The sequence below is a fragment of the Grammomys surdaster genome, unplaced genomic scaffold, assembly GCF_004785775.1.
Source record: "Grammomys surdaster isolate TR1022 unplaced genomic scaffold, NIH_TR_1.0 184, whole genome shotgun sequence".
Lineage (NCBI taxonomy): Eukaryota > Metazoa > Chordata > Mammalia > Rodentia > Muridae > Grammomys > Grammomys surdaster.
This window is the reverse complement of record NW_021604629.1, coordinates 3541662-3553566: the sequence shown is the minus strand read 5'-3', so window position 1 is coordinate 3553566 and position 11905 is coordinate 3541662. Positions and strand designations below refer to the sequence as shown.

General features: G+C 37.1%; 1 protein-coding gene across 2 annotated transcripts in view; it reads left to right on the top strand.

The window, feature by feature from the left end:
• Positions 1–11905, top strand: part of Sbf2 (SET binding factor 2) — a 307253-nt gene that overhangs the window by 180342 nt on the left and 115006 nt on the right. For both annotated transcript variants that reach the window (XM_028768018.1, XM_028768017.1), the window contains exon 14: positions 7714–7918. In XM_028768018.1, coding sequence (XP_028623851.1) covers positions 7714–7918 — 205 coding nt within the window. The remainder of the gene's footprint in view (positions 1–7713; positions 7919–11905) is intronic.

Sequence of the window (11905 nt, the reverse complement as noted above, 5' to 3'; positions counted from 1 at the left end):
TGCCCTTTTTTTAAAAAACAAAAAAAAAAAAAAAAAAAAGAAAGAAAAAAAGAAAAAGAAAAAAAGTGAATGTAAATCACAAACTGTGTCTTTCAGTTTTTAAAGTGATCATAATGAAACATCACATTATTATGTAAAATAGAAACTTTACATAATTGCCTTCTTTGTTAAGACTCTTCAAAATCCACTTTACATTTCATGAATCTTTATTAAGGTTTTTTAAAAATATGATTCAATTCCATTTAGTTTAGTTGAATCCCCTCATCCAGTGTGTATTTATGAAGTACTTACTAATGTTGAGCATATTTTAGGCACATGATTCTCCTAATATCATCCAGAAAAGATAGACAAACATAATGACGGAAAATCTGAAGATATCATGATTTATTGTCACTGTTCCTTTTAGTTGTAATATTCTAGAGTTTGTGACAACCCCAACTTTTCTAAAATATAAATATCTTATGAAATTAAAAAAAAACAGACCATGTGATACAGTTACTTTTTTGGGTCATGAAGGAAATTGAAAATATAAAGAGGGATCGTGACAATGTATGGAAAGTAATCCACATTTTTATTTTTACCAACCATATAATTTTTTGTTTGATTATTCTTGTTTTAGAATTGAAAAATAGTGATTCTATTCAAATGCTTGTAAATACTCAGCTACATTTAAGTTTGGTGTGTGTCTAGCTTGTCTTCACATCCCAGTTCAGGATTTCAAAGAGATGTTCACTTTCCAGTTTTTTCTCATCGCTCCTATAATTTGACCTTTAGTGAGGTTTCAGGAATGTAAGTTCTGTGAATTGAACTAGATTTAGCTGCTTTTCTAGATTCCTGGAACTTCTTAAATACCCAAGAAAATTTTTGGTGACTTCAGTACCTTGGCAATGTGGAATAGAGGAGAAAACTAAGCATTTGAGACAAGTTACACAAGCACTGATAGGGTTTATGCCACAGTGACATTGTATACACCTCTGTACAACTTTTCCTTCTGTGCCCAGTAGGTAATACTGAAGGCTGCTCCCTGCCTTTGAGTGTCTGCATGAGCATGTTTTCCTATTTAGGCACCCTGTCCTTAGAGATGGTGATTCCAGACCTCATAAAAGACCTTAAACAAGGCCTCATAATTAAATGCCAGAATAATCAAGATAAGAATTTTATGAAATTTCATTTTGAAGTACTAGAAACCAGTTAAAGTAAGACCCTTTAGCTCAAAGCTTAAACTCTTCTCTGATTTGCTTGTTCGTGATAAATCAGTTTATCGTGATTGGCTTTACATAGAGCAAACTCTTCAGTGCACTCATCTACACATTTTGACAAGTACATGATGCCCCAGCATTATAGTAAGTGCATATGGCATCCTTACCATTCGGGAAGCTCTTTAATGCCTATTGTAGTCACATCTTTCCACCACCTCAAATGCTTGGTAACCAGTGATCTGTTTTCTTTCTCTATAGCTTTGTCTTTCAACAATTCAGTTGTTTTGAATTTGGTTTAATTCTCTTAATATAATGAATTTCAAGTTCATCCATGGTCACATAGAGATGGAGATGATACCTTTCACTAATGAGTAACATTCCACTTGCATGGACTGCCAAAGTTTTATTTCTCTGTCGACTTGCTGAATAACAATTTTGGCAATAATCAGTATCCTAAATATTTATACAGGTATTTACATAAATGTAAATTTTATTTCTCTTAGATAAATACTTAGGACTCAGATACCAGGATATTGGTAACACAACATTTAATGTTGTTAAAAACTGCTGATTGAATTTCTAAGTGTCTATATTATTTTGTATTCCTACCTGCAGTATATGACAGTTCCATTTGCCGTCTATCTTAAGCAACACACTCAGTATCATACCTTATTTTTTGTTTCTTTGTTTTTCTTAAAGTCATTCTCAGAAGTGTGCAGTAGTGTCTCTTTGTGACTCTTTTAACTTCAGCAGGGGAATGAATGTATATAATGTAACATAATCATTATATTCAAATATGCTGCCTTAATAACTGTGATAAAAGTAATTAGGTAAGAATAGAGACTCTTTATCTGGCATCATTAAAATATTGATTCTCCAAACACTCAACCTTCCCTACTCCAGAGACATTATCATATTGGGCAATATCAAAAGACACTTTTAGTTATCACAGCTAGAAAGCCTGTGCTATTGTGCTAGTAAATACAGGTCAGTGATGCTTCCAAATATTTTACAGTGCATGAAAACACCCATATCTGCTGTAGACAAAGAATTGTCAAGTTTAAAATGCCAGTAGTATCAAAATTAAGAAGTGTATCCAATGAAAGTGACACAGCTCAGCACATTAGATGGGAAAAGCCTCAACACAAGGTGCATTCATGTTAGGAGAACATGATGCATCTCAGTGGTCAGTAAAAGGTTAGTAAAGTTAGAAAATTGAGACTGTCACATTCTGTCAGTCTCATCTACTGTCAGGCAGCTCAAGAGTCCAATTATATTGGTGTTTAGTGATTTATAAAAGTAATAATAATGTCTTCAACTACCTTTGGAAAGATTTGTGTTATTCCCCAGAGTGCTAGATATGAATGGTGAATATTAAACAATTTTAAATATCGGAACTAATCTAGAATATTTAGTAACCTATAACAAAGAATTTTTGTTTTTTTTTATTGTTGTCGCTAGTTTGGCTATGGTCTACTTTAGATTTCCAATAAATCTTAGAATTTTTGTTTTGTTTTGATTTGCATTTATTTGGCTTGTGTGTTTAGCCTTCTTTTCTATAAATCCTAAGCATACTCTCATTTAGTCTGACAAAAAAGAAAAACATTTATGTTGCCTGACCACATGATATATAAGTTGGTAATTTTTTTTAAATCTGAGAAAAACAATGAGCTTCTCCCTATGTGTACTATATATCAAGATTACAGAGACCATCCCTTGAAAATCATCATCAAAGTTTGAAATTTATTCCCAATGAAAGGGCTGAATTTAGCCAGACTTTCTCAGGCTGTTCATTCTGGTGGACTTGCACAAAATGGTTTCCATGTCACTGTGTTCAGTTGTCTGAGTCTTTGGTCATTACTTTATATTTAAATTTACATTTCTCTGAACTCAAGTAAAAATTTGTTTGTTGGTTTGGAATATTAGAAAATAACAGATTTCCTTGTTTCAACTGTAAAACTGGATTACAATTTTTAATGAAATCAGGAACCTAAGGAACCAGTCCAAATCCATTCATAATGAGAAGTAATAGTAGGTATTTCTAAGATCCTCTTGAATACAGCAAGTCCTAACCTGAGCTTCCTTTCCTTGCTGCTTGTTTCACACAAGTTCTGTGGAGATGAGGCATAGTTTGAGGTGACGCATAAGTCCTCCACACTTAACATGCTGCCCATTAGAGGGCAGTAGTGCACAGACACAGCAGCTAAGAAACCAAATAGATTTGCATCAGATCAACACGGTGTGTCATAAATTAGCAAATCTACCTAAGGTCTACATTTTACTGTAGAATATTTCTGCAACTACAGGTAGTCTCACCTTTGAACTTTTAACATGGGAATTTCAAATGTTTATTATATAGATTTGATTTACAGGTTTTCTGATTTGTGTATAGGAACATTGTTAATGCGTAATACCTTTTCTTTAAGAAGTGATTTATGAGCTGGGCAGAGGTGGCACACGCCTTTAATCCCAGCACTCAGGAGGCAGAGGCAGGCAGATTTCTGAGTTCGAGGCCAGCCTGGTCTACAGAGTGAGTTCCAGGACAGACAGGGGTACACAGAGAAACCCTGTCTCAAAAAACAAAACAAAACAAAAAAAAGATTTATGTTTAGACTTGCTGCTACTTTTACTACAAGTGCAATCACTATTATTGCTAACATACATAGTTGGTATTGCAATATTAAAAAGGAAAGGAATGCATTTCATTTTAAACACATGGTATCATATAAAAAAAAAACATGTAATAGAGAACTGTTTTTAAAATAAATGTAATTTAGACTTTTAGAAAATACCCTTAGATTGATCCTGGATGCGAGTAGTGTTTGTGTCGTGAGAATGTTCCGATAACAGCTGGTAATAGCCCTCACAAGACATCTGTGATAGGTTCTGTGTTATTGTCAGTACAGATGAGGATGAGTGAGTCATCCTGTCCCAGCTCGCACTACTGATGAAGTGCTCAGGCTTGGATGTGAACCCCAGGGCATTCTGAAATCAGAGAACAGACTAAAAGTACCTTGGTTGTACTCACTGGATTACCTAAATTTGCTGCTGAATTGTAATGCTACCTAGTATTATCATGTTTTCATGTCTTATTTCTGGGCTGACAATTCAACTTGTCCATTTAACCTTTCACTAGTAGTCATAAGGTTTTATAAGGTTACATACATCTGGAAACCTTGCCTCAGCCATTTTCTCTCTGTTAGTCTGCGTAGTACTGGGGAAAAAATATCTGGAACAATTAATTAACTTACAAGGAGGAGAGATTAATGTTGACTCTGTGGTTCAGAGACTTTAAGGGAAAGTGCTGGACCTTGATGTTTTGGGCTTGGTGACATAGTTCATCATAATGAGTGTGCATAATAGAAGAAGCTGTTCATCTCACTGTGGCTAAGAAACAGATAGGGAGGGGCCAGTATCCCCATCAAGAGGACATACCTTGTGATGTAACTTCTTTCCACTGAGCCCTAACTCCTAAGGATTTTAGCACTCATAATAGCACCAATGGCTGATGACAAAACCTAGCATATGGGTCACTGGGGGGGCATGTACGATCCAAGCTATAATGTTCTTCTGAACTTCCTTGACTTTTTATGGGTCTTTGTTTTTTCCTGTAAAAATTAACATGCCACATTACAGATTTTGACTTAAAAGTGCTACATGTAACCTTTATTTTTCTAAATGACCTTAGTAATTGCTAGAACAGCAGGTAATAGAGATTCTAAGAAACAAAATGTAATTCAGAGATACTTTCATTACTGCAAAAGTTTCTACTTTAAGTTTTTTTTATGTTTTAGAAGTTATTAAAATGAGGAGGCTGTATATGACTCAATGGGTAAAGCCATGTAAACTTGACAACCTGAGTTCAAATCCCCAGAGTTCCTGTTAAAACAAGACACAGTAGTGTCCACGTCCATAGTTTATTTCCGTGTACATCAGTGGGGAGGTGGAATGTAGAGATAGGAGAAATGCCAGAAGCTTGCAAGCAAGCTAGCCTAACCTACACAGTAGCGAACAAAAGAGACCTTGTCTCAAACAAGATATAAAGTGAGGACCAGCACCCACAGTTTTCCTCAGACCTTCACACACACTTCAGTTGACACACATATGAACATATGCATGAATACACATATACAAAAAAATCTTTAAAATTGTCATGATGACTATTCACTTCATTTGAAATAAATAAAATACAGAAATTAATCTAAATAGAAATAATATTCTTTAAAGGATTTGGGATTCAAGGTCCATATGAATTACCTTTCCTCTCTGGAAAAAACTATATTTTACAAAATTGATCACTAATATTTTTGAGAATGTGGATAGACATCATACCTAACAATGAAAGCAAAGAAGTTAATCCCAGTGACCACAGATGCTGGTGTCTGTGTCCATTCCAGGCATAAACATAAGCCTGATTATTTATCTTAGGTAAGTTATTTGTCTAGCATCTCATATTGAGCAGTACAAGGACTAAAATGTAGTGTGTACAATGTAGTGTTTAGTAGTTTCACATCAAACAGTCTCATTTCCATTGTGTTCCTAGAAATGCTAACTGTATCCTCTGCCCTAAGCCACTTTTTTCTTTTTCTGGATCTGAGCCATATAACCAGAAAGAATTTGGGGTAACAGTTCTAATAGATGGTGACAGTTGGCCATTTTTAACTGACAAGAGCATGTTATAGGATACGAATGAGTTTAGTCTACACCATGAATAGCATAGGTTCAGTGGAAATAAGGAATTTTCTAGTGGCAGAAGGATAATAAATGCTAGTAGTGGTCTAAGAAAGGTTGTAAAGCAGCCTTCCCTAGAGAACTCTATAGAATACATGAATTCCACTCTGCTCAGGATCTGAAATAAAATCCTCCTTAAATTGATGCTAGATAAAGTTTCACACAGGCCCTAAGAGTATTTAAAAATATTAGCTGATAGGGTTAGGGGTATAGCTCAGCGGAAACATATAGAAAGTCCTGCATTCAATTCCTTGCACCAGAAACTTTAACTAAATTATTGCAGTTTTGATGTGTGTCAAACATACCATACTTGATAGAGTGCAGTGGAAAGTAGTTTAGTGCCTTCTGCATGCCTATCATACTTTTCCTGTAATAGGTATATAGAACAAGACAAATAAAACAAAAACAGCAAAAACAAAAATAAAACACTAACTTTTTAATATGAGGCTAGAAAGATGGCCCAGATCAATTCTTAGCACCCACATCAGACAACTCATTACCACCGAGAACTACAGCTCCAAGATAGTCAATGCCCTCCTCTGGCCTCTACAGGCACCTTCATACAAATGTGCATATGCACACAGAAACACACATGCATATTTATAAAGAAAAATAAAATGGTTTAAATTTTTTAATTAAAAAATACCTTTAAAACCAAGCAAAATGTCTGCTTTTGTGCTTCATTTTAGAGAGACAATGCTGAACAATAAATAATTCATAGTATATGAAAAGTTTTCACATATTAAAGAGAAAAATATAAAGAAAATGAGGGATGTATTGAGGGAGGCAATATAATTTTGATAAAGTGTCCATAAAAGATTTCTATAAGAACTGCAAATTCAGAGGAAGCAGAGAAGCATTTCAGACCATGGGAACAGCTGTGTGCCAAGGCCTTGAGATATGGACAGGAAAGCCTGTGAGCTTTCCTTGAATGGAATGCATGTAGAATATAGTTCAATAGAAAGGCTAGATCTTGCAGTCTCATCAATAACTTTGGGTTTTTCTCTGGTGAAGGGGCTACTTGAATGACAAGGTTGTGTGGTGATTTGTCGTATTTTAATCACTGACTTTACTGTTGAGAGGCGGAAAAGGACAGAGTCAGGGAGACCAGTTGTACTGGATAGTCTGAGATCTGTTAGCTTGAACTAAAAGGAGATGTAGGCAGATTATAAATCTACTCTGACAATAAAGTCTACAAGGTTGATAGAAAAATGGAAAATTGTATGTTAAAAAGAGGGATTAGAGATGCCCAGTCTTTCCACAAGAATGGCTGGAAGTGATCAAGACTGAGTAAAATAGATTTCTAAATAGATGGCATTGTTATTTTAAATCTTAGTGGAAACACTTTGTTGTACATAGTTAAATAGAGGACTATAGCATTGGAGAGAACACTCAAATTAAGAACATTGAATCATTAAATGTCTTTATGATAAAGAACTAAGAGCTTGGAAGTGACCTCCAAAGGATTTAAGTGTCAATAGAATAGGCCCAAGGATTGAGCATTGGGGTATTCACATAATTAAGAGGTGAGGAGATGCGACCAGATCTAAAATCAAAGCAAGGTACCTATTCACGGAAGAAGACAAACAACTGTCTCAGATGCTGCTAAAAGAGCTTGGAGAAAGATTCTGGTATTCTGTATACTTTGGCATATGTATGGATATATAATTACTCACCTGTCTGATGTCAGTGTGTCCCTCTGTGCTCTTGTATTCTTCCTATTTTAACACAGTTATGTTAAATATGTTAACGTGGATAATTTTTCTTCTGTCTGATGTTACAGGAGAATCCAAACCCTCATATGGCATTCCAGAAAGTTCCACGTCCAACAGAGGGATCCCACTTGAGAGTTCATATTCTTCCTTTCCCAAAGATTAATGAAGCCCGGGTTCAAGAACTAATACAGGAAAATCTTGCTAAGAACCAGAATGCACCTCCTGCTACACGAATAGAAAAGAAATGTGTAGTGCCAGCAGGTCCACCCGTTGGTATGTATGTGCATGTGTGCATGCATCCATATGTGTGCATACATGCATGTCTCTGTGTGTGTGTGTATGTGTGTGTGTATTTGCTCATTTTAAATATGAACCTTTTAGAGATGGGAAGTGACATATTCCAATAATTCCAGCATTTGGGAGGCTAAGGCAGGAAGATTGACCCAAGCCAGACTGAGCTACCTAGGGAATATAACACCCACCTAGAATATCTCTCTTAAAATGAGGTTCTATCTGAAAACAAACTGTGTGTGTCCTAATAAAATATGAGATATATCAATGAAAAGCATATAATTTTATAAAATGAACAAGCTTATAAACTAGAATCAAAGTATTATCAACAGGAACTACTCCTTCTACCCTTCCTCCCATAAAAAGTGATAATTATCTGACCACTGACACTGTAAAATCTATTTCTTTCTTAAAATAATTTATTTAGCTTAAAGAAGTTTGTTTTTGTTTTTTTGGTTTTTTGGAGTTTTTTTGTAGCTCACATACTGAAAGTCCTCTCGTGAGTATGAGTATACAGTGAGTATACAGTGAGTATACAGTGAGTATACAGTGCGGCAACTGTGGAGTAACTTGCAGTTTACTCTATCCTCACAGTTTAGTTTAAGAACATTTTCTTGGTCGGTGGTGGCACACGCCTTTAATCCCAGCACTTGGGAGGCAGAGGCAGGCGGATTTCTGAGTTCAAGAGTTCAAGGCTACCCTGGTCTACAGGACAGCCAGGGCTACACAGAGAAACCCTGTCTCAAAAAACCAAAAATAAATAAATAAATAAATAAATAAATAAATAAATAAATAGAAAACGTTATGTAAAAAAAAAAAAAAGAACATTTTCTTAAGCCATTGTTCTTTTGTACCTGTTATCAATGAATTCCTACTTCCTTCTAGAACTATCTTCCCTCCAGGTTGGAGAGTAATCTACTTCCTGTCTGCATGGGTTTACCTATTATGGACATTTGTATAAATGCAAGTATGTGCCATGTGTGCCTTTGTGCTTATTCATTCAGTGTAATGTTTTCAAAGTTTTTATGGTAGCATATGTCATTATGCCATTGGTTTTTGTGGATGAATAATGTAAGGGGAAATGTGTGTCTATTTGACCTTCTTTTTAAAAATATTCGTAAGGAGATGGTTTTGCTTTGGGGGTTTATTATTATTGTTGCTGTGAACATTGATATGCAACTTTTGTGTCGATAAGTTTTCATTTCTCTTGAGTACATTCCTAAGAATGCTCTGTTTTAAGGAGCTGGCACTCTTTTCCATTCCTACATTATACTCTACCAGCAATGTCACACAAGGGTGTGACAGCTTCCAGCACCAGAATGCTAAGCAGCTTTTTGTCTTATTGCTTTGTATGCATCTTCTGTTAATGTCTATAATGCTGGATATGGTAGCATACAACTTTAGTCTTAGCAGCCAGGGGGCAAAGACTGGTGATTCTCTGAGTTTGAGACCAGCATGGTCTACATAGAAAGTTTCAGGGGATCCAGGACTACATCATGAGTCCTGTCTTCAAACTAAAAAAAAGTCCAGTTTTAATTTGAGCTATTTATTATTGAATTACTAGAATTTTCAATAGTTTTTAAGTGATTCCCTTACGAGATATCTGATTTGTAAATACATTTTCCTCTTTTTTCAGACTGTTTTTCTTCCTTTTTTTAAGTTAAAAATTTATTATTTATTTCCAGTGCCACTATCACAGCTTACTGGGCAGTATACCTGATTGTAATGAAAAGAAAAAGCTACAACAGACAAAAGACCTCAGGATTTTACATCTAATTGACACTATATTGAATCAATCAGTAGCTGCACCTTTTTTTTTTTTTTTCAAACTATAGCTATGACAATCCTGAACAAGGAGGGTTTCCTGTTTAAGCTGCAGTAGCTTTTCTGACTATGGAGCATTGTGGTAATTTTTATAGTTTCCCTAGTGTATTTCGAATAACTGTCTTCACCAAAATTCTTACTTCATTGTAGCCATCATCTCCTCCTCCTCCACCACAACATCCACCACCTTGGTTTCCATATCCCAGTCCATCACTGCCATAGCCTCCTCTACTCCTGTAACCAGGACCACTACCATAGTTGCCACTGCTACCTCCAGGTCTATTATATCCACCATCACCACCTCCATAACTACTTCTGCTGCCATCACCTCTACCACCATAGCCTCCTCTTTCACCAAAGTTACCTCCCTACCTCCAGAGTTTCCTTCATGACCCATAAATTTGTCAAATCTACCTCCATGATGTCTCTGTGAATCAGCCAACTGCATCTCTTATTTAGAAAGGGCCCTTTTCCCAACAAGCAGCTGAAAGAGTCAGATGCAAATATTTGCACCCAACCAATGGACAGAAGCTGCTGACTCCTGTGATTGAATCAGGGAAAGGCTAGAGGAAGCTGAGGAGGAGGGCGACCCTATAGGAGGACCAGCAGTCTCAATTAACCTGGACCCCCAAGATCTCTCAAACATTGGACCACTAACCAGGCAGCATACACCAGCTGATATGAGGCCCCTAACACATACAGCAGAGGACTGCTGGGTATGGGTTCAGTCAGAAAAGATGCACCTCACCCTCAAGAAACTGGAGGCCCCAGGGAGTTTAGAGGTCTGGTTGAGTAGGGGTTGGGGGCAGGGACAGCCTCATGGAGACAGGGGGTTTGGGGAGGAGGTATGGGATGTGGAACAGTAGGAGGGTGGATGGGGGAGGGAATAAAATCTGGAGTGTAAAAAAATAAGTAAAAGACAAAAAAAAAGAAAAAAGAAAGGGTCCTTTTCACCTCACAGTTCTGCCCTTTAACAGTGTGATGTTTCTGAACAACAGTTTTATCTATCATATCGTAATCATCAAAAGTTAAAAAAGCAAATCCTCTTTGTCCCACTCTGCCTGTCTTCCATAACCTCTGTGATTTCAATCTTGCCATACTTTTCAAAGAAGAGAGATTCTTCTTTGAAATTATGTTCTGTATCTTCTTTTAGCTACCAAATTTTTAAATGGGTACCCTGCTTTACAGAATTCTCTCTAGAAAAAGCTCTCTTTGGTTCCACCACACCCCCATCAACCTTGTGTGGCTGAGCACACATTGCCACATCCACAGCTCAAGAGTAGGTCCCAAAACCAAAGCCCTTGAAATGTTTTGTTTGGGGCTTTCTCATTACTGCAAACTGTACGTGTGCCTCATTCCTCAAAATATTCTCTGAAGCTATCATCTGTGGTTTCAAAGCTCAGACCACCAATAAACAGCTTCCTCAGCTGCTCTGGTTCCTTTGGATCATGGCCCTCCATTTTGATTCCCCCCCACCCAGACAGGGTTTCTCTGTATAGCCCTCTCTGTCCTGGAACTCACTCTGTAGACCAGGCTGGCCTCGAACTCAGAAATCTGCCTGCCTCTGCCTCCCAAGTGCTGGGATTAAAGGCGGGTGCCACCACTGCCCGGCTGCCCTCCATTTTGAGACCTCACCTCTTCCTACTCAAGTTCAATCTGAGACCAAGAGAAAGAGGCAGATCTATGTACTGTCTTTCTTTTCCTTTTTCTTTTTTTTCCTTTTTCTTTTTCTTGTAATTAGTTAATTTATTCACTTTACATCCCAACCAGTTCCCCCACCCTCCTTTCCTCCCATTCCCTGCCCCCCATCCCCATTCACTCTTCCCTTTCTCTTCAGAAAAGGGGAGGTCTTCCTTGAATATCAGCCAGCCTTGGCATATCAAGTTGCAGTAAGACTAGGTGCATCTTTGAAGATAGACAAGGCAGCCCAGTTAGGGGAAAGAGTTCCAAAGGCAGGCAATGTAGTCAGAGGCAGCCACCCCTGCTTCTGCTGTGATGAGTCCTACATGAAGACCAAGCTTACATCTGTTACGTATGTGCAGAGGACCTGGATCAGCCCCATGCATGCTCTCTGGAGGTTCATGGACTGCCTGTCTTTAGTGATACTTGTCTCTTCTTCCCTAGCAATTGAGGGAAATGAATTAA